General features: G+C 45.4%; 2 protein-coding genes across 3 annotated transcripts in view; one reads left to right on the top strand and one right to left on the bottom strand.

Moving 5' to 3' along the window:
* LOC308327182 (14-3-3 protein epsilon-like) overlaps positions 1-14,862 on the top strand; it is a gene marked incomplete at its 3' end in the record, with an annotated part of 25,265 nt that extends 10,403 nt beyond the window's left edge. Inside the window, exons 3-8 of one of the 2 annotated variants that reach the window (XM_080780399.1) lie at positions 3,061-3,167; positions 8,130-8,336; positions 10,694-10,830; positions 12,161-12,288; positions 12,332-13,251; positions 13,476-14,862. In XM_080780399.1, the coding sequence (XP_080636525.1) occupies positions 3,061-3,167; positions 8,130-8,336; positions 10,694-10,830; positions 12,161-12,252 (543 nt within the window). Of the gene's footprint in view, positions 1-3,060; positions 3,168-8,129; positions 8,337-10,693; positions 10,836-12,160; positions 12,289-12,331; positions 13,252-13,475 lie in introns of those variants that run through there. The other variant, XM_080780400.1, reaches the window with a different exon arrangement.
* Positions 14,863-17,857: 2,995 nt separating this feature from the next.
* On the bottom strand, positions 17,858-20,698 carry LOC308327078 (ubiquitin carboxyl-terminal hydrolase 7-like; the record flags this gene model as incomplete). Its single annotated transcript, XM_080780217.1, has 1 exon — positions 17,858-20,698. Exon 1 carries the CDS (start codon positions 20,561-20,563, stop codon positions 17,858-17,860), a length of 2,706 nt encoding a protein of 901 aa, XP_080636343.1. The 5' UTR covers positions 20,564-20,698.
* Positions 20,699-24,013: the final 3,315 nt, after the last annotated feature.

The following is a 24,013-nucleotide window of genomic DNA, read 5'->3' as shown; positions in this document are numbered from 1 at the left end:
ATAGAGGGCACACAGAATTGGCACCTTTCTGCCAGAGCGACCCTCTGGCAGAAAGGTGCCAATTCTGTGATCTATAATTGCCAAATTGCTCAGATATAAAGACAAGGAGGCGATTATGAAAAGGGGCAAAAAACTCAAAGGTTCTAAGATCTTCATCAATGAGGATTTTTCTGAAAAAGTCAGACTAAAACGGAAAGAATTACTTCCCCTTCTTCGTGAAGAACGAAATAAAGGGAACTTTGCATATCTCAAATATGATCAGCTGATTTCCCACCCCCCTAGGCCCGTTGCAATCGATACAAACGTTGCAGACGAGACCAGTTGAGCCAATGGCTGGCTAACCTGGGTATATATCTATTGCCAAAGTTTTATTTCTTTTAACTGTTATGGTTGATACACATTTGGTTAATATCACTCTTTCTGACCCCTCTGGTCTAAGTAATTCCGAATTCGAACTTCCAACTTCTGCAGAACCTGTAACTGTATCAAGTGCTTATCCTTTTAATAACTTTTGTAATAAGATTTTCAATCTTATTGAAACGGATGCTAATAATAAATATAACACATGCATTGATCCTGACCTTAATTGCCTCAAATATGCAAACGAAGAAATCACTAGTGATTATTTCAATGTGGGAACATTTAACAAATGATATGAGAGTACCAACTCCCTGCGCTCACATCTGTTTTCTACTTTTCACCTGAATGTACAGAGCCTAGTAAATAGCCCCAATAAGTATGACCATCTCTCAAGTTATCTATCCTCAATGAATAATGCATTTTCAATCATTGCTCTTTCAGAAACATGGCTTTCAGAATCAACCAAAACACTTTATGATATGTCTTCATATAATGCTGTTCACTCCTTTAGATCAGAGAGAGTGGGAGGTGGTGTGTCAATGTATGTGCATAACGGGTTTCAGTTTTATGTTAGGGATGATCTTTCTTTTGAGCATCATTCATCTGATGTTGAATCTGTTTTGGTTGAAATCTTTTAATGGCAAGAACGTTATTGTGGGGTGCATCTATAGACCCCCCGATACCGATATAAAAACCTTTAATGATATTCTGACATTAACACTAGACTTAATAAATAAAGAAAATAAGTTATGTTTCCTATTAGGAGATTATAACATTGACTTATTTAAAAAGGATAATGCATCAACTGCTGATTTCCTAAATACCATGTACTCTAACTATTTTTATCCTGTGATCTACAGACCAACAAGAGTGACCAGTTCTTCTGCTACTCTTATTGATAACACATTCACAAATTCTTTGAACAATGTAGCTCAATCAGGCATCCTGTTGACCGATATATCAGACCACTTCCCTGTTTTCTTCCTGTCCTTGCCATTTAGAAGTGAACATGAGAGAAAAAATAACAGCGATACATTTCGAGTTTTTAACACTAGGAATAGGGAGAGGTTTGGGAGTTTGATTCGTAATATTTCCTGGGATGATGTTTATGAGTACTCTGATGTGCATCTTGCTTATCAAACATTCATTAATTTGTTGACTTCTGTCTTTCATCGCTGCTTTCCTTTGGTTAAATCCAGGAAGAAAGCTGGTGAAGGTCTTTGGAAACCATGGTTTACAACAGGTCTCCAAAAATCCTCTATTCTAAAAAATAAACTATATAAAATGTTTTCTAAGGCTTTTGATACTGTTGATTATACTATATTACTTGATAAACTACATAAATATGGATTTCATGATAGAACACTACAATGGCTGAATAGTTATGTTTCCAACCGTGAACAATATGTATATGCCAATGGTTGTTCTTCATCCAAAGTCAAGTTGTCTTGTGGGGTCCCTCAGGGGTCTATTCTAGGACCTTTATTATTTATTGTTTACATCAATGACCTGGCTGCTGTATCCTCATCTTTTACCTCCAATTCTGTTTGCTGATGAAATTAATTTGATTTTAACTCACAAAAATGTTGAATCTCTCATAAAGGAGGCCAATTCTGGCATAGCTATGCTATCCGAATGGTTTCTTGCAAATAAGTTATCACTAAAAGCAAAAACAAAAAATACTGTCATCATAGAGCTAAGATCTCTATTGGTGGGATTGAAATGAGTCAAGTTTCATCCACCAAGTTCCTAGGAATCCTGGTGGATGAAAGATTGTCTTGGAAAGAACACATACATACAGTAACCAACAAAGTTTCAAGATCATTTGGTATCATCAGAAGAATTAGGGGCCTGGTTCATCAGGCTTGCCTTTTAACCCTCTATTACAGCTTGATTTATCCTTATCTCATTTATTGCAATACTGTTTGGGCAAGCACTTATCCATCCAATTTACACAAATTATTAATTATTCAAAAGAAACTTGTAAGAATAGCTACCTCTTCTCACTATTTGGCTCCATCTGCTCCTTTGTTTAAAAATCTAAATGTACTGTCTATCTATGACATTAACATAGAACAATCCTGTTCTTTCATATATAAATGCACTTACCTTCCAAATATGCTTCCTACAACTTTCAAAGAATATTTTAAGACCAACTCTCAGGTTCATGATTATAATACTAGACAATCTGACAATATTCATCCTCCCTTCAGCCACTCTTAGCCAGTTCTCCATAAAAGTCAGAGGTTCTTTATATTACTCTGGAATTCACACATACTTATTGCCAACTCCTCATCTTCTCTCTGTAACTTTAAACATAGATTGAGGCCCAGCCTCTTGAAGTTACCCTCTCCAATTTAACGTGATGTAGCGCATACACGCTCGCACACACGCGCGCACGCACGCACACACGCACGCACACACAGGCACACACACTTCACAAGTGTAAATAATGTATTTCTTGTTTTTGTTTTTGTTATTTTCCATACCTATGTTTGATTACTTTGTCTTAATATTTGTATATTACTATTTGTTAAATTGTATATTAACTTTGGTGAGAACCACATATAAGCCCTCCCTGGGTTTCTTTTCACACCTGCACACACTTCTTTTATTGATGTTACCTTTTTGTACTGTTTTTATTGTGCGAAATAAACTAAACTAAAACTAAACTAAACTCTGGCGTTGTGTGTCCTTCAGGTGGAGAATGAGCTCAAATCGATCTGTAACGACATCCTGGACGTTCTGGACAAACATCTCATTCCAGCAGCCAAGACGGGAGAGAGCAAGGTGTTCTACTACAAAATGTACGTATTTAAATTTTAACCCATTCTGACCTGAGATCAGATTCATACGAGGTTTCCACTGGACACACACTGGTCTGATTAACCCATTCTGACCTGAGATCAGATTCTAAAAAATGTCAGTCGTTCTTCGATTTTTGCAAAAATAGCAGACCTACAAGCTCGTAGCGCGCCACTCGGTGGTGCGCTATGAGCTTGTAGATCTGCTATTTTACACCAAGGTGTTCTACTACAAAATGTACGTATTTAAATTTTAAACACCAAGGTGTTCGACTACAAAATGTACGTATTTAAATTTTAAACACCAAGGTGTTCGACTACAAAATGTACGTATTTAAATTTTAAACACCAAGGTGTTCGACTACAAAATGTACGTATTGGGGATGGCAGAAAGTGACCATCAGCCAAATCGAATAATCGACAGCTCTGCCGAATAATAATCGATTAATTGAACCCCCCCCCCCCCCCCCCAAAAGATCAATATCAGATAAAACTTAAGATTTGATATTATGCACATGCCATGGCCACATAACCATTAGTGCATGCTTTGATGGTTACAATTTTATAATCAGTTTTGACGAGTAAACCTTTTGTGGAGATCTTCTCAGTTCTCATTGTATGCTGCTAGTTACTGCCATTCAGGATGGAAAATGAAATCCATTTGGATTTGGGGAGAAGTAGTTTCATAAGGGGCTGGTATGAAGTACTTGATATAAAGAGAACATGTAGTTTCATAAGGGGCTGGTATGAAGTACTTGATATAAAGAGAACATGTAGTTTCATAAGGGGCTGGTATGAAGTACTTGATATAAAGAGAACATGTAGTTTCATAAGGGGCTGGTATGAAGTACTTGATATAAAGAGAACATGTAGTTTCATAAGGGGCTGGTATGAAGTACTTGATATAAAGAGAACATGTAGTTTCATAAGGGGCTGGTATGAAGTACTTGATATAAAGAGAACATGTAGTTTCATAAGGGGCTGGTATGAAGTACTTGATATAAAGAGAACATGTAGTTTCATAAGGGGCTGGTATGAAGTACTTGATATACAGAGAACATGTAGTTTCATAAGGGGCTGGTATGAAGTACTTGATATATAGAGAACATGTAGTTTCATAAGGGGCTGGTATGAAGTACTTGATATAAAGAGAACATGTAGTTTCATAAGGGGCTGGTATGAAGTACTTGACATAAAGAGAACATGTAGTTTCATAAGGGGCTGGTATGAAGTACTTGATATAAAGAGAACATGTAGTTTCATAAGGGGCTGGTATGAAGTACTTGATATAAAGAGAACATGTTTCATAAGGGGCTGGTATGAAGTACTTGATATACAGAGAACATGTAGTTTCATAAGGGGCTGGTATGAAGTACTTGATATAAAGAGAACATGTTGTTATTAAGGGGCTGGTATGAAGTACTTGATATAAAGAGAACATGTTTCATAAGGGGCTGGTATGAAGTACTTGATATAAAGATAACATATTGTTTCATAAGGGGCTGGTATGAAGTACTTGATATAAAGAGAACATGTAGTTTCATAAGGGGCTGGTATGAAGTACTTGATATACAGAGAACATGTAGTTTCATAAGGGGCTGGTATGAAGTACTTGATATATAGAGAACATGTAGTTTCATAAGGGGCTGGTATGAAGTACTTGATATAAAGAGAACATGTAGTTTCATAAGGGGCTGGTATGAAGTACTTGACATAAAGAGAACATGTAGTTTCATAAGGGGCTGGTATGAAGTACTTGATATAAAGAGAACATGTAGTTTCATAAGGGGCTGGTATGAAGTACTTGATATAAAGAGAACATGTTTCATAAGGGGCTGGTATGAAGTACTTGATATACAGAGAACATGTAGTTTCATAAGGGGCTGGTATGAAGTACTTGATATAAAGAGAACATGTTGTTATTAAGGGGCTGGTATGAAGTACTTGATATAAAGAGAACATGTTTCATAAGGGGCTGGTATGAAGTACTTGATATAAAGATAACATATTGTTTCATAAGGGGCTGGTATGAAGTACTTGATATAAAGAGAACATGTAGTTTCATAAGGGGCTGGTATGAAGTACTTGATATAAAGAGAACATGTAGTTTCATAAGGGGCTGGTATGAAGTACTTGATATAAAGAGAACATGTAGTTTCATAAGGGGCTGGTATGAAGTACTTGATATAAAGAGAACATGTAGTTTCATAAGGGGCTGGTATGAAGTACTTGATATACAGAGAACATGTAGTTTCATAAGGGGCTGGTATGAAGTACTTGATATATAGAGAACATGTAGTTTCATAAGGGGCTGGTATGAAGTACTTGATATACAGAGAACATGTTGTTATTAAGGGGCTGGTATGAAGTACTTGATATATAGAGAACATGTAGTTTCATAAGGGGCTGGTATGAAGTACTTGATATAAAGAGAACATGTAGTTTCATAAGGGGCTGGTATGAAGTACTTGATATAAAGAGAACATGTAGTTTCATAAGGGGCTGGTATGAAGTACTTGATATAAAGAGAACATGTAGTTTCATAAGGGGCTGGTATGAAGTACTTGATATAAAGAAAACATGTAGTTTCATAAGGGACTGGTATGAAGTACTTGATATAAAGAGAACATGTTGTTTCATAAGGGGCTGGTATGAAGTACTTGATATAAAGAGAACATGTAGTTTCATAAGGGTCTGGTATGAAGTACTTGATATAAACAGAAAACGTTCAGTTCACTAGTCTACACTCTACTCTACAACGTTTGTATTTCTATGAAAACAAGCCCAAAGGAAGCAACCAGTTTCACCACTTTTACACAGTTTTACATCAGCTATTTTCAAAAGGAATCATGGAAGCAAGGCCAAATAAGCAACTTACACTTCAGAAATATGCCCAAACTAAAGCAACGTGCAGCTATGAACATTAAGCTATGTTACGGGACAACTAGCCCAAAGTCACTTATGATAAGCAGAACTGGCAACACTGCAAACTTTCTGCAATTTGCACGAGCAAAAATCATGTCTCTTCAGGCGACTGGTTTTGTGCTGATTAAAAAAAAAATGCTAGTCTGTTGCAATCTGACAGTTTTAAGTAGTCTTTGACTAGTCTGAACAAGTCTGCATGGTGTGGAGTAACCTGGGAGTATGCACACGTGACTTAGATATCATTTTATGTAGTCCTAGCACTCTGTAGTGTAGACTTAGCCTGGGTAAACCCCTCCCCCCTCGTCAGATTCTGCCTGAGGGGTGAGTCTGGCATAATCGCCTGTGTGGCAGTTTAGCCGTGGGGCGGGAGAGTAGCGTTGACGGACAACCCCTTCAGCCAATCAGCGTATTTCAAAACAAGAGGCGTCATCTAAACGCGTTCCGTTCCTACTTCACCTCATTCCATTTCCTCCTGTCTCTGTCTCACACACATTAGGCCTACATAGTCTCTATGCATTGCACACAGCAGCAGCGAAATATTCTTGCCACACTTTATTTTGTTATTGTTATGGCTGAATCGAATGTCAACGATTTTTGCCGTCTCTGCAAAGATAATTGTCGGAAAGCCGGCCGTTTATCGAACACCATGAAGATTTACGAACGGTGACAAAGTTTAACGTGAGAGCAGATCAACTTGAAATCGCGTCTCCGTCGTCCTAGTAACTGCTGATGTTCCATTGTGGTCCTACACGGACCCCACACTGCGTAGCTGTCCTCGTCAATGCCAACTTATCAAAACATACCGATCTGATTCTCGTTTCGATTAAGAAGCGTCGGGGAGACGGACGGACACTCAAATTGCGTTGTGGTTGCACACCCTTTAGCCCTGTATTTTGTTGTTGTGATTGTTGTTGAGAAACAGGAAGACACTCGCCTTCTTCCTGTGACTGTCTATGTACAACAATTCGTTTTATAAATGCAACTATGAGTAAACATATGTGTCACATACATTAACTATGCAGCCCATGTAATGCGTCAATATAAACGCATCGATGAAATAATAAATACATACCGTAAATAAATGAACGTTTTTTTCTGACGGGGTTCGAACTTTGTCCTCCGTTTGTCGGCATAAAGTTCCCCACTCATGGAGCGTATGCCTACTACAGTGAGCCATTCTAGCCATGACATTTTGTAATCGTAATTCAAATCATAGGTTATAAAAGCAGCCATCACAACTCAAAACGAACTGCATGGGAACTAGATCAACTTGAAATCTCATTCAGATTCACCGATTTCCAAAACGGCTGTTTAATAAGCCTACAGATTTGTTTTTAACATCACCATCATCACCTATATAAGTTCACCTTATGGTAATTAATGTTATACAGGCCACATAGAAATAGTAAATATGATGCATGATAGGTTAAAGTAACAATTTCTTTATAACATGACCTAAATATGCCAAAAGCCACATTACACTGACGTGACTTGGTCAGTCAATGTGCTCCAAATTATCAAAGCGAATGGTGCTAATGTTTCTGCAGAGTTCACACGTCATCAACTGCTCAAATCGTTCCTGATTGGCCAACATGCGCTGTCAATCACAGAGCCCTGAGCTCGGTCGCGGATTGGCTCGTACCAAAGCTGATACAATCTTAAGAACTTTGTATTCCTATTTAGCCAGACTCACCCCTCCTGGCAGAATGAAATGTTGTCCAGCAGGGGGAGTGGGTTTACCCAGGCTAGTGTAGACTCATAGTTTAACCCATTCTGACCTGATCAGATTCTAAAAATGTCTTCTACATCCTGACAGTTTTCTGAAAAAGCTGTGTTTCTATGTCAGTCGTTCTTCGATTTTTCAAAAATAGCAGATCTACAAGCTCTATGAGCTTGTAGATCTGCTGTTTTTCAATAGCTAAAGGACGACATGATGCTAACACCAAAAGGGGTTTCCCGCCCCAAAATGGGTTATATAGACATTCTACTGTTGGACAGATGCCTGTGTGTGTGTGTGTGTGTATCTCTTTGACCAATCAGGAAGGGGGATTACCACCGGTACCTTGCGGAGTTCGCCACGGGTAACGACCGCAAGGAGGCGGCGGAGAACAGCCTGGTGGCGTACAAGGCCGCCAGCGACATCGCCATGATCGAGCTTCCTCCCACGCACCCCATCCGCCTCGGCCTGGCGCTCAACTTCTCTGTGTTCTACTACGAGATCCTCAACTCCCCCGACAGGGCCTGCAGGTAGGGACTACACTACCCATAATGCACCACCTCACTACACTACCCATAACGCACCTCTGTGTTCTACTACGAGATCCTCAACTCCCCAGACAGGGCCTGCAGGTAGGGACTACACTACCCATAATGCACCACGCTCCCCTACACTACACTACCCATAATGCACCACTCACCCCTACACTACACTACCCATAACGCACCACTCCCCCCTGCACTACACTACCCATAACGCACCACTCTCCCCTGCACTACACTACCCATAACGCACCACTCTCCCCTGGAATATCTTTATCTTATGCATGGGTGGTCCCTGGAATATCTTTTCAAATGGGGGTCCACGGGGCTAATTAGTAGGGCTGTCACGATTCGCCTAGTCCACGATTCAATTCAATTTTCGATTTGCAGCTCACGATTCGATTCGATGTTCGATTCGCTATCACGATTCGCCTAGTCCACGATTCAATTCAATTTTCGATTTGAAGCTCACGATTTGCTTCGATGTTCGATTACATTTTTTCAATCTATTTTTTAAAAACCTCCTTTTTCAGCATTGAGGGCTATATTCATTATAATTTAGGCCAATATCTTGGTTTGTAAAGAAAAACACTTGTTTCCCAATAAGTCATATTTATTTTCTATAAATAACAAATCAGAATGAGAATAATAAAAGGTTTAACAACTTTGGGTTTTATGCCCTAACATTTTTTAAATGTTTCTTTAAGATGAGATGACTTGTAACATTCTTGTTAAGCTCTAAGTAAGTAAAAGAAAGGGAAAAAAAGACAAATAGTATATAGACCCATCTGTTGTTAGTGCAATTTGATCTGCATGGCTCAGCCCTTCAGTGATTTGTGCCCTCACTTTATCATACATGCCAGGCAACACACGCGTGGTCATATGCGACCTGCATGGCATTTTGTAACGTGGTTCTGCTGTTCTGCAACTCTCATTAAATATTGAAAGCCAGCGTTTTCCACCATTGAAAGTGGTCGCATGTCTGCAGCTATGCAGACCGCAACTCCGTGCGTTAATTGTTTTGCACGGGGCGAATTAGCTGAGAGCTTTTCTCTATACGAATCTAGAATATAGTTGGCTGTGTTGTTGTCTTTGTACAATCGTCGTTGGACAGATCGATTTCTTTGTGATGTCTGCTAAGATGCTGGCCCATATTTGACGTGTTGCCTTATTTCCGTGTATCATCGTCGTCGCTGTCTAACAGCACTGGCCATGTGAAACGCAACAGTGGTCTCGTTCTCTCACGTCAACTCCTCTCTCCTCTCTCTCTGTGTGTGTGTGTGTGTGTATGTGTGTGTGTGTGTGTGTGTGTGTGTGTGTGACTGACTGTGTGTGTGGCACGGCTCCGATACATCTTTTTTTTCTCCATGCATTCGCATGGGCGGAATGGCCCGGCCGCTCGCGGAAGTAAAAACATAAAACATCGCGTGACGGTGCGTCATTTCGATACACTGAATCGAACGTCAATTTCGATTCAATTTCGATTCGTATGGAGAATCGTGACAGCCTTACTAATTAGTGTCAATTTGGGGGTCCTCGACATGACAAACTTTGGGAACCACTGGTTTCTTTAGCGATCCAGTTTTATATTGATATAAAAAAGTTCAAAGTCAGCCAAGCAGCCATGACTCACTTCTATAGGGCCACTATTGAAAGTGTTCTCACCTTCTCTATGCTTGTCTGGTTTGGTCACACAACCTCTCAAGACAAATCAAAGCTGGAAAGAGTAGTACGTCGCGCATCAAAAAACATAGGATACAGCCTCCCTACACTTTCCTCACTCTATTCCACCAGAATAATTAGGAAGGCAGACAACTCCCATCCTGCACATCACCTCTTCAATCTCCTCCCATCAGGCAGGAGATATAGAAGTATCCAGAGCTCAACATGTCGCTTCAGGGATAGCACTTACCCCGTAGCCATTAGACATCTGAACTCATAGTATATGCATATAGCACTTTAAAAAACTGAATGTAATTTCCTATGCTGCTGGTTTTTGTTTTGTACTGTCCTTCTTGTTTGTGTATCTATGGTTGTCTGTATATGTTGAGTATGAACCAAGACAAATTCCTATCAACTTGTTGACATGGCAAATAAATTATTGAATCTTGAAAAAGGACCTTGAGACATTTTGCGCTCAAGACGTCCACGTCCGGGTTTTTTTCTGTTTTCTTTCCTTCAAAATGTCAAAAAGTGGGTCTAAAAGTGGCTACCCATGGTCGCCATTTTGAAAGAATGAAAGGGCACATTATGTGTCAACAGTGTGTTTGTGACTCCCCCTGGTGGTCAGGTTGGCCAAGGCAGCGTTCTTTAACAGTGTGTCTGTGTCTCCCCCTGGTGGTCAGGTTGGCCAAGGCAGCGTTTGACGACGCAATCGCAGAGTTGGACACGCTCAGTGAGGAGAGCTACAAGGACTCAACGCTCATCATGCAGTTGTTACGAGATAACCTGACGCTATGGACCTCCGATATGCAGGGAGACGGTTAGTATCTACTATATCTATGATAACCTGACGCTATGGACCTCCGATATGCAGGGAGACATGCAGGTTAGTATCTAATATATATATATATATATATATATATATAGAAGCAGGAAGGAGGAGAGAGGAGGGAGAGAGATTCTACAGGATGGGAGTGAAAATCCACTCCCGTGTCAATCTCTACTCCCAATGATATATAGAGTCTCTGGAACTACACTGCTACACTGAAGCTGCCATTTCCGTTCACGAAAATATCTTTTAAAGTATCTTTACAGTTGCTCCAGACTGTATGACGTAATCATTTATATTTTACTCATGATCAGAGCTTCCGTTGCTCCAGACTGTATGACGGAAGCATTTATATTTTACTCATGATCAGAGCTTCCGTTGCTCCAGACTGTATGACGGAAGCATTTATATTTTACTCATGATCAGAGCTTCCGTTGCTCCAGACTGTATGACGGAAGCATTTATATTTTACTCATGATCAGAGCTTCCGTTGTTCCAGACTGTATGACGGAAGCATTTATATTTTACTCATGATCAGAGCTTCCGTTGCTCCAGACTGTACGACGGAAGCATTTATATTTTACTAGTGATCATACTCATTCGGCTTCAGGTGAACAGCAGCAGAGCAAAGAGAAGTCTGGGTAACGTGGTTCTTTGTGTTTCAGCGTCGGGTGCATTCTGGGTACTGTGGTTCTTTGTGTTTCAGCGTCAGGTGCATTCTGGGTAAAGTGGTTCTTTGTGTTTCAGCGTCAGGTGCATTCTGGGTAATGTAGTTCTTTATGTTTCCACATCAGGTGCATTCTGGGTACTGTGGTTCTTTGTGTTTCAGCGTCAGGTGCATCCTGTGTAATGTAGTTCTTAATGTTTCCGTGTCAGGTGCATTCTGGGTAATGTGGTTCTTTGTGTTTCAGCGTCAGGTGCATTCTGGGTAATGTAGTTCTTTGTTTTTCAGCATCTGGTGGATTCTGGGTAATGTAGTTATTTTTGTTTCAGCATCTGGTGGATTCTGGGTAATGTAGTTATTTTTGTTTCAGCGTCGGGTGGATTCTGGGTAATGTAGTTCTTTGTGTTTCAGCGTCAGGTGCATTCTGGGTAATGTAGTTATTTTTGTTTCAGCGTCGGGTGGATTCTGGGTAATGTAGTTCTTTGTGTTTCAGCGTCAGGTGCATTCTGGGTAATGTAGTTATTTTTGTTTCAGCGTCGGTTGGATTCTGGGTAATGTAGTTCTTTGTGTTTCACCGGCGGGTGGATTCTGGGTAATGTAGTTCTTTGTGTTTCAGCGTCAGGTGCATTCTGGGTAATGTAGTTCTTTGTGTTTCAGCATCGGGTGAAGAGCAGCAGCAGCAGAGCAAAGAACCAGCAGCGCCAGCGGCGCCGCAAGAACCCGAAGAGGAAGCCCAGGCAGCCCAGTGACCCCTCCCCTTCCTGTCAGTGACCCCTCCCCTTCCTGTCAGTGACCCCTCTCCTCCCTGTCCACATGAAGAGGAAGCAGCCCAGTGACCCCTCCCCTTCCTGTCCTTGCCAAGACCAACCCCTTCCTCTGCATCACTTCCTGTGCCCACCCCCTCCCCTCTCTCTCTCTCTGTCTCTCACTCTCTCTCTGTCTCTCTCTCTCTCTCTGTCTCTCTCTCTCTCTGTCTCTCTCTCTCTCTCTCTCTCTGTCTCTCTCTCTCTCTCTCTGTCTCTCTCTCTCTCTCTCTCTCTCTCTCTCTCTCTCTCTCTCTCTCTCTCTGTGTCTCTCTTTTTTAAACACAAACACTCACTCCATTTTTTCAGTCTGTCTTTTTTCCTTTGACTGCTCTGTCTGTCTTTCTCTCTACTGCACCGGCAAAATCCCCAAGTGTAAATTTACCGATTCGGTTCCATGTGTTACACTCTCAGAGTTACAGACCCATAAGGGTCCATTTGGTTCCATGTGTTACACTCTCAGAGTTACAGACCCATAAGGGTCCATTTGGTTCCATGTGTTACACTCTCAGAGTTACAGACCCATAAGGGTCCATTTGGTTCCATGTGTTACACTCTCAGAGTTACAGACCCGTAAGGGTCCATTTGGTTCCATGTGTTACACTCTCAGAGTTACAGACCCGTAAGGGTCCATTTGGTTACAGTGTATAAATAAGCGCTGAGGGTTTTCAGGGTGCATTGTGGGTGGTGTAGACGTGACCTTTGAACCCTCCAAATATCTGATCTACAGATCCACACCTCATGTAGTTTACTGTTGCTTCAACTTACAGCCTCGCTATCTGTTGCCAAGACACACACATACACACAACACACACACACACACGTGCACTCCCGCGATAGAAGTTGGTTTATATATATTTTTAAAGGACTTTTCTGTCAATCTTTGTTTATTTGTTTGTTGTTGTTTTGTTGTGTGTGCGCGCCCACACACATGTTTATTGTTGTGTGTGCGCGCCCACACACATGTTTATTGTTGTGTGTGCGCGCCCACACACATGTTTATTGTTGTGTGTGCGCGCCCACACACATGTTTATTGTTTTGTGTGCGCGCCCACACACATGTTTATTGTTGTGTGTGCGCGCCCACACACATGTTTATTGTTGTGTGTGCGCGCCCACACACATGTTTATTGTTGTGTGTGCGCGCCCACACACATGTTTATTGTCAGTCTACCTTCTTGCCATGCGTCTAAAGAGCCGTCGGTAACGGCACACACGCTAGCCGCTAGTAGCGATAGCCGCTAGTATCGATAGCCGCTAGTAGCGATAGCCGCTAACAACGATAACTATTCATGTAGTCGTAAAGCGACAAGCGAGCGTCCGCGATGATCGGCCAGTGAATTCGGGACGCGTAGCGATTGGCTGTCGGTCGGTGTTTGTCTGTCTGTCCGTCCAATGGAATTGCTTGTTGGGAAAACATTATTTGTAATTGGCCGCCGACCCCCATCTGAAAATGCCCCCCCCCCCCCCCCCCGGACAGAAGATTTGCGCCATATTTTCAGGATTTTTTTCTAAATTCAAAAAAATCTAATTCAGAAGCTACTCGTCATGCTCGCCCCGCATAATTAATTTATAGGACGAGTATACCCGTCATTAGCATCCAATGTTTTAATGACTTACTGTACGGCCCCGAGCTACACCAGTCTGTTCAGTTACACACAATATACGCGTAACTGAAAAGACTGGCGTAGCGGACGGACGGACGGACGGACGGACGGACGGACAGACGACGGCCTCTATCAGACCTAACGTTCAGTTTCAGCAACATTTCTGGGCAATCGTCGCGGCAACATGAAGGAAGTCGCAAAAGGGACACGTTCGTTTTTAATTTTGTTTGTGGATCCCCCCCCCAACACCCCCCAACACCCCCTCCCCTCGGTACACTCCCCCCGACCCCCCCCCCCACACACACACAGGTCTTTGTTTTTTGTGAAATGATCAAGAATGCAATTTACTCTAGTTTATTTCCTGGTAATTCTACTTTAGATACAGATTACTTTTATTTCCTGGTAATTCTACTTTAGATTACAGATTACTTCTCTCTCCCGAGCCAACGGTGGGACATGTGATTGTAACGGAATGCAATTCTTGTTTGCTATAAATGGCAACTATAAAAAAAAGAAAAATAAGAAAGGAAAAAAAAACGTGTTTGGGGAAAAATAATAATAATCAAAGCCTGCTGTATCTTAAACTATCTGTCCTCATTGTTTCCTCCTCTCTCTCTCTCTCTCTATCTATGTCTCTCTATCTATGTCTCTCTCTTGCGTTCAGTATGTGTAATGTGAATCGGATTTATACTACTGGATATTCAGAATGGAGACATGCAGTACACACACACACACACACACACACAAGCACACACACACACACACACAAAAGCACGCACACACAAAAGCACGCACGCACACAAACAAACACACACGTCATACGTACGTACATACGCACACACATACACACCAAACCATCTGTATTCTCAAAAACACAGCATGGAATTAACATTAAACTTCAAATATTAATAATAATAAAAATAATAATAATGAATAAATAAAAAAGAAACTGAAATGAACTTGTACGAAATGTTGTCTATTTGTCTTCAAATTACAATTATTACTGTTATATGGGAGTCGTTTTGGTCCAATGAACAGCGTGGCTCATCATCACATGTGGGCGAGTGGCCCAATTAGCCCAGGGAGTGTGTTTGGTGCAAATCAAGCTTGCAATGGATTCAGAATCATGAAACACCCTTAGTTTGACAGACCTCCCCATCTAAATGTAATCTAAATGTAATTGTCCACAGACCTCCCCATCTAAATGTAATCTAAATGTAATTGTCCACAGACCTCCCCATCTAAATGTAATCTAAATGTAATTGTCCACAGACCTCCCCATCTAAATGTAATTGTCCACAGACCTCCCCATCTAAATGTAATCTAAATGTAATTGTCCACAGACCTCACCATCTAAATGTAATCTAAATGTAATTGTCCACAGACCTCCCCAGGGACAGTGGTTACTCAGACTTGGAATCAGCCAATCATGGGAGGGTGGGCTGTCTGCCATAAACAAACCCCATATGCCCATATTTAGGCATGGATACAGACCATAATGGTCATGTTCATGTTAGGCCTGTCACAATAGACCTATCTCACAGCCCTTCCCCCCCCCCCTTTCCAGACCTAGTGGTGTTGATGTGAGTAAACCGTAAACGCAACGTATACCTAAACCAGACGAGAGTAATAGAATACGAGACTGCTCACCCCTTTACCAACTCGCCCTGGGCGTACAACCTTATTCCTAAACTTAACCCCAGTAAAACTATGCCTAACCCTAAACTTAACCCCAGTAAAACTATGCCTAACCCTAAACTTAAGCCCAGTAAAACTATGCCTAAACCTAACCCTATTCCTAAACTTAACCCCAGTAAAATTATGCCTAAACCTAACCTTGTTCCTAAACTTAACCCCAGTAAAACTATGCCTAAACCTAAACCTTATTCCTAAACTTAACCCCAGTAAAACTATGCCTAAACCTAACCCTATTCTTTAACTTGACCCCAGTAAAACTATGCCTAAACCTAACCCTATTCCTAAACTTAACCCCAGTAAAACTATGCCTAAACCTAACCCTATTCTTTAACTTGACCCCAGTAAAACTATGCCTAAACCTAACCCTATTCCTAAACTTAACCCCAGTAAAACTATGCCTAAACCTAACCCTATTCCTAAACTTAACCCCAGTAAAACTATGCCTAAACCTAACCCTATTCTTTAACTTGACCCCAGTAAAACTATGCCTAAACCTAACCCTATTCCTAAACTTAACCCCAGTAAAACTATGCCTAAACCTAACCTTATTCCTAAACGTAACCCCAGTAAAACTATGCCTAAACCTAACCCTATTCCTAAACTTAACCACAGTAAAACTGCCTAAACCTAAACCTTATTCCTAAACTTAACCCCAGTAAAACTATGCCTAACCCTAAACTTATTCCTAAACTTAACCCCAGTAAAACTATGCCTAAACCTTATATCCACCCCACCCCCTCCTGGTGCTGCGGGCATCTTGGATTATAAACACAATGTAAACAATGGGAGCAGGGTGGGGCCCAGACAGTTTACTTTTATAGTAATAGTACAACATACATTTACAATACTTTAAAACCGTTGTCTTGTTGCACACAAGCCTAAAATTGGTGATATTTGCGCCGGTTCAGACACATGTGTGGCCGGTTAAGACTCATTGGTACATTTTGATGCCGTTACTTTTGTCCTTTTACCTCGTAAGTAAATGTTGAATGATGGAAACGTGAGTAATCCACGTGACCCGAGAACTGTTCGCCCCCACCGAGTTCAAATTTGACCCGTGTTCCACGACCCGTGTTCCACGGCCACGCCACCACAGGGAGTTTACTGCCTGCTGTCGAGTCCATCGGTTGTCCAGAATCACCACAATAGGCCTCCTCCCGGGCTCTGGACCTGATCACCCCTATATCTCCATATATGGAGCTGGCCTCTTCTGACATCACAGCACTCCATATTTGGGCATGCCTGACACAGAACTCCATATATAGGAATAAAGGGACACAAAGCGAATGAGCATGCCAACATGCTAAGATCTGCCATTTTCACTTCCTGTTTTTTGCGTTGAAGTTTGACCCTTCGCTGCCATTTACGAAAACTCATGATTTTGATGACTTTTCATTGTTACGGTCTTTTGTGTACGCTGAGCGAGTTCTATTTGGAACGGACCATCCTGCTAGGTCAGGACTTCCTGTTCCGTTTAGCTCATGACGCCAATAAACTTTTTTGTAAGGTGGGACACGATACAGGTGTGTACCGATTTTCATAAATGTAGGTGAAACCGTATAGTTCCGTAGTTCCACACAAAACGACCCAAAAAATAGCTGGAATCCAAAAGAACAAGATGCTTGGAATTAAATATATATTTTTTAAACTTCAGTCACAGTGTAGATTATTTTTATATTCTGTTTGTGTCCCCATCTTGAAAGGACAAACAGACGTTTTTGGCTGGCTATCCATCCATACGACAACCTGGCCTTTAGCCAGGTTGTCGTATGGATGGCAACGCTACACCCGCGTACGTGTTTACGAAGCCTGAGGGAGAGAGATAGGGCGACATAACCGTCCTAAAAAAGGATTGAGAGGCGGACGTATGGAAGGCCGTTGCACGACATGAGCAACGCCTAAACAACAGGACAACGCTTTGCAGGTGCTTCGCTTTTTATTGGAACTTAATGCCCTAAAAAGACGATGGAATCAGACTAAACCCTCACATACACACCTGTTGTTTTTTGGTCACAGACACGACATCCCAAAGCCTATACCACTTAGTGCAAGGACACGCTGTGATTGGCCAGTAGCCACTTTGGGGAAAACACTCAACCCAAAACATCCACTTACGATGCACGCCTCGCGTTGCCACAAGTTGCTCGAGACGGAAAACTATAAACTAAAGTTTGTCGGCCAATGCTTACGAGCAACGGGCGCTTTAGGCCTTAGAATGTTGCGCCACAGGCGGTTCGGAGGAGGTTTTAGTTGTGGATCTTGATGGCTTTCTCCGGGACGGTGTAGCGATTTCTCTTTGGAGCTTTGTTGAAGTGGTCTAAGCCCAGCCAGGGGCTTGAACCATACAAATTCAACTTCTCAAAGTCCTTGAGGTTCACGTGGTACTCGTCCACACTGATGTTCTCGTTCTGACCACAGTTGCTGCGAACGAACTTGAACTTCTCCAACTCTTTCTCCTGGACGTCCAGCGTGCTCTGAATCCTCCACATCACCTCGCGGAATGACTCGCCCTGTCGGATCCTGAGCAGGAAGGGCACTCCGAAGCTCTTGAAGGAGTCCTTGTGGAAGTGAGCGACGGGAATCAACATCTCCTTCTCCTTGTCCAAGTCTGCCTGGTCTTGTGGAATCTCCTCGATTCTCCTCAAGCTCCCACTACAGTAGCCCATATTATTATCATTACACGGTAGACGCTCATGCTCCTGGTACACCTTCTCAATCTTATGTCCAGTGTAGGATATCTCCAACAGTCTGAGTTTCTCTGAGCCTTCGCCGGAGAGACCGACGGTCTTCTTACACTCTTCCAGAAGGTCCCGCACGCAGCCGTCCTTGGGCGGGTAGAGGGTGATCTCCTCCTCTCTGAACTGGCTGTCGAGCCAAACGATCCTGGAACACATCCTGTTCTCAAAGCCTGCGATCTTGATCTTCAGTCGTTGGTAGTAGAGTTTCGGTGGCTGTCGTGGCCTGGTCGTATGTGGCAGCATCGCCTGTATCGTTCCCTCTGGGAAATATTTGATTGCGATCAAAGCGTAGCTTGTTGTCTCTTTCCAGAACTCCAGCATCATGCCGTCAGTGTTCAGCCTCTGAGCCACCGTCGTCACTGCCTGCGTTTGGTTCATGCGTTTGGAGAGCGTGACCACGACGCCGGGGTCACCGGGGTCGTTCTTGTCGCAGAAGACGACGTCCACTCGGTTGTACACGTCCTGGAAGTGGTCCTCGGCCGTGGGCAGCCGACAGCCGTCCTTCTCTGGCTCGTCCTTCTGGAAGACCAGGATGAGCGCGTTGACCGCGTCGTCGTTTCCACGTCCTGCGGCCCTCCCCAGAGGAGCGTCGTAGTCGGGAAACGGTTTCGTCTCGTTGGGCTTCACTTCCTCGTAGACGACGAGGCTCGTCCCCGGCTGGAACCCGGCTCTCTCGCACATGAGCGGCAGCAGCTCTCGTACTGTGCAGGATCTAGGCTTGTGCTCATGTCCGCAGTAACGCACGCTGCCGGTTTGGGGATCGTACATCTTCAGGAACAACGCAAAGTCGTGCATTCGGTGGAACGCGGGCAGCGTGACCCCGCTGGCGGATATCGCCGTATCCACCGTTTCCAGAAAGATGGTCCAGTGGTTCTCGTGACACGGTGTGATGCTGTAGTTATAGTTACAGTTATAGTGATAGTTATAACTAAAGCGGTTGCGCAGCGAGTCCATGGAGTCGACGAAGTCTTGCCCGTGCAGCAGGACAGGACGTATGAGGGAGGAGGGGTAGGAGTAGCTCCTCTTCATGGACCACAGTCTCATCTGGTCCGGCTGGAAACCCATCGTCTGAGAGAGGTTCTGGAGGAAGTCCTGCAGCGTGGAGCTCTTCTTGAGCCTAAACTCCCTGTCCAGCTTCTCGTCGTCGTACAGGTCGTTGCCCTGGTGACCGCGGAACTGCTCCTCCGTCACGACCCTGACCGTCATGTGGAGAAGCTGCTCCTCCAGATCCTTCCTCCTCTGCTCCTCCGCCCGCGTCTCCTCCTGCAGACGTTCCACCAGCTGCTGGGGGATGTCCGACTCCGTCAGCGGCTGGAGGACCTCGTCGAGCTTGGACCGGCGGACGTACACCAACATGTAGGCGCTGGAGCAGTGGCGGGCGTCTTTGCTGCCGTAGTTGTGCTCTGTGGCTCTCTCCTTGCTGCACCGAGACACCACGTCGTCGTCGAACTTGCACCAGTCGCCGTCCCCTTTGGGGTTGAGGTAAACCACGTAGTGTCCCCTGTGGTTGTCCCCGCTGTGCACCAGCACCGCGTGCAGGATGTAGTCGGCCGGGTCCTCCGAGTCGGCCGTCTGGAGAAACTCGTCCAGGCAGAGCTGCTCCGGGAACTCCAACCTGTCGTTGATCTTTTGGTTTTGGTCGGTCTGCGGGTCGTACATGAACCTCATCAGCTGCAGGTGCAGAATGGGAGGGAAGGTCAGAAACTTCACCCCCTTCTCCGCTTCCTGCAGGCCGTGCTCTCCTGCGTCATATTTGTTGTCTCCGTCCAACTGTTCTGTTGCCACATAGTCTTTGAAAGACTCAAAGAGGTTCTTCTTTCCTTTGATGCTGAGCTGGATATCATAGTAGTCCTCTATCCTCTCTGAACCGTAGTCCACATGCTTACACTGGATGTATGACACCATCTTCCCTCTGAAGAGCTTGGGGATTGTCCCCTCGACACAAGTGCCTTTCATGTTGTTCTCGACGTTGTCCAGGAGCACTCTGCACATCTCCTGCACGTCGTGTTGCATGAAGTTGTCTATCGTGTCCCAGCCGAAGGACTCTGTGAGTTTCTTGGTGCTGACGGGCTTGCCGCTGTGCTGCAGCTGGTAGAAGACCCTCTGCAGGGCGAGAGGGATGCTCTTGGTGGAGTCGTGGCCCTCCGTGGGCATCATGTAGACGGCCCGTCTCAGCTGGTTGCTGAAGAACAGCGTCTCCAGCAGGCTGTTCATGTAGCAGGTCGCTCCCTGGTTCTTCAGGCCCACGTAGCCCGTGTGTTTGGTGGAGTCCCAGCCCACCTTGTGCGGGCCGTCGGCCTCCAGGGAGACCTCGAAGGTGGCCCTGTCGTCCACGACGAAGCCGCTCTCCGGGTCTGCGATCCAGCTCAGGGAGATCCGCCAGCCGTGCTCGTCGTCCTTTGTGGAGAAGCGATAGTCGCCGAAACCGATCGTCTGGGCCTGTGGCCTCGCGACGTTGAGCACCCTGAAGGTGGCGTGCACCTGGCAGGACCACGCCGGCTGGTGCCGCGCCGCCGGGTTCTGACATCGCAGGTGCAGCGCCAGCTGCTCGGTGTCACACGACGACCAGGAACGCTCCTGGGGCTTCAGCGAGACGCACCAGCGGAGGTTCCTGAGCGAGGCCCAGGGGCTCCGTCGCACGCCCTCCGAGTTCTGGCCGCCGTACGAACCAAACCAATACGCCCGCCAGGCTTTGGCCAACCCGCTGCGGTATTGGCTGAAGCGTTCCACCACGAGGACCAGCGTGGCCTTCGACTGCCCGCTGGTGTCCGTGTCCTCCTCCTCCTCCTCCTCCTGCTCCATGACCTCCGTCTCCGTCTCTCCTTCTTCCTGTTCCTCCTCCGTTCCCTCGTCGCTCTCCCCCCCGGACATGAGGGCCACGGCGGTGGCGTTCCCGTCGTTGAAGCTGACGACCACCGCCTGGCCGGGCGTCGGCTCGTCCACCGCCTGGCCGGGCGTCGGCTCGTCCACCGCCTGGCCGGGCGTCGGCTCGGCTGGGATCTTCACCGCCATGCTGACGAAGTCCTCTTCCTCCTCGGGGGCGCTGAGATTTGGCGGCGGCGGCTGCTGTTCCTCACCGGGTTCCTCCTCCTCCTCCTCCTCCTGGAGGCTGGTGGTGCTGGCGGACGGTGTCGCGGTGTCTTTGGTCCGCGCGGCGTCGTGGTGTTCTGGGGTTGCTTCGCTGGGTGGTGGTGGTGGTGTTCTGGGGTGCTGCTGGTGCTGCTGGCAGGGAAGGTGGTGGTGGCAGGAACACAACCGACTGAGGGTGCTCATCTCGGTGGCCGAGGTTTATGGAAGAGCGACAGCGAACGAGCCGTTGTATAAATAACCCCTGTGATGACATCGCTGTATAAATAACCCGTGTGATGACATCGCTACATCTTGGCATTGTTGGCATGATGACACGTCCCCCCCCCCCCCCCCCCCCCCCCCCCACCTCCCCATGATGACACGTTCCCCCCCACCTCCCCATGGCCAGTAGGAAGCAAGGCAAGGCGTTGTCAGGGGGACCATATTTGGGCGCGACTATAGGTGACGTGACGTCAGCCCGCTGAAACTCCGTATTTGGGCAAAGGGCGACGTGCTCCGTCGTGACATAGTGGCCGTTACGATTTATCGCCATTGCCGTAGAGGTACGGAGCTGGGTGCCTGCAGCTCGCCAAGTCTGTGCAGCATCGGAGCCACGGAACCACCGTTTGATGACATTTAGCCTCTCAGACCCATTTGAGCCACGGAACCACCGTTTGATGACATTTAGCCTCTCAGACCCATCTGAGCCACGGAACCACCGTCTGATGACATTTAGCCTCTCAGACCCATCTGAGCCACGGAACCACCGTTTGATGACATTTAGCCTCTCAGACCCATTTGAGCCACGGAACCACCGTCTGATGACATTTAGCCTCTCAGACCCATTTGAGCCACGGAACCACCGTTTGATGACATTTAGCCTCTCAGACCCATTTGAGCCACGGAACCACCGTTTGATGACATTTAGCCTCTCAGACCCATTTGAGCCACGGAACCACCGTTTGATGACATTTAGCCTCTCAGACCCATTTGAGCCACGGAACCACCGTTTGATGACATTTAGCCTCTCAGACCCATTTGAGCCACGGAACCACCGTTTGATGACATTTAGCCTCTCAGACCCATCTGAGCCACGGAACCACCGTTTGATGACATTTAGCCTCTCAGACCCATCTGAGCCACGGAACCACCGTTTGATGACATTTAGCCTCTCAGACCCATCTGAGCCACGGAACCACCGTTTGATGACATTTAGCCTCTCAGACCCATCTGAGCCACGGAACCACCGTTTGATGACATTTAGCCTCTCAGACCCATCTGAGCCACGGAACCACCGTTTGATGACATTTAGCCTCTCAGACCCATCTGAGCCACGGAACCACCGTTTGATGACATTTAGCCTCTCAGACCCATCTGAGCCACGGAACCACCGTTTGATGACATTTAGCCTCTCAGACCCATCTGAGCCACGGAACCACCGTTTGATGACATTTAGCCTCTCAGACCCATCTGAGCCACGGAACCACCGTTTGATGACATTTAGCCTCTCAGACCCATCTGAGCCACGGAACCACCGTTTGATGACATTTAGCCTCTCAGACCCATCTGAGCCACGGAACCACCGTTTGATGACATTTAGCCTCTCAGACCCATCTGAGCCACGGAACCACCGTTTGATGACATTTAGCCTCTCAGACCCATCTGAGCCACGGAACCACCGTTTGATGACATTTAGCCTCTCAGACCCATCTGAGCCACGGAACCACCGTTTGATGACATTTAGCCTCTCAGACCCATCTGAGCCACGGAACCACCGTTTGATGACATTTAGCCTCTCAGACCCATCTGAGCCACGGAACCACCGTTTGATGACATTTAGCCTCTCAGACCCATCTGAGCCACGGAACCACCGTTTGATGACATTTAGCCTCTCAGACCCATCTGAGCCACGGAACCACCGTTTGATGACATTTAGCCTCTCAGACCCATCTGAGCCACGGAACCACCGTTTGATGACATTTAGCCTCTCAGACCCATCTGAGCCACGGAACCACCGTTTGATGACATTTAGCCTCTCAGACCCATCTGAGCCACGGAACCACCGTTTGATGACATTTAGCCTCTCAGACCCATCTGAGCCACGGAACCACCGTTTGATGACATTTAGCCTCTCAGACCCATCTGAGCCACGGAACCACCGTTTGATGACATTTAGCCTCTCAGACCCATCTGAGCCACGGAACCACCGTTTGATGACATTTAGCCTCTCAGACCCATCTGAGCCACGGAACCACCGTTTGATGACATTTAGCCTCTCAGACCCATCTGAGCCACGGAACCACCGTTTGATGACATTTAGCCTCTCAGACCCATTTGAGCCACGGAACCACCGTTTGATGACATTTAGCCTCTCAGACCCATTTGAGCCACGGAACCACCGTTTGATGACATTTAGCCTCTCAGACCCATCTGAGCCACGGAACCACCGTTTGATGACATTTAGCCTCTCAGACCCATCTGAGCCACGGAACCACCGTTTGATGACATTTAGCCTCTCAGACCCATCTGAGCCACGGAACCACCGTTTGATGACATTTAGCCTCTCAGACCCATCTGAGCCACGGAACCACCGTC

Source organism: Protomyctophum bolini (genome assembly GCF_963924005.1).
Source record: "Protomyctophum bolini genome assembly, chromosome: 13".
NCBI lineage: Eukaryota > Metazoa > Chordata > Actinopteri > Myctophiformes > Myctophidae > Protomyctophum > Protomyctophum bolini.
This window is presented reverse-complemented; position numbering and strand designations above follow the sequence as displayed.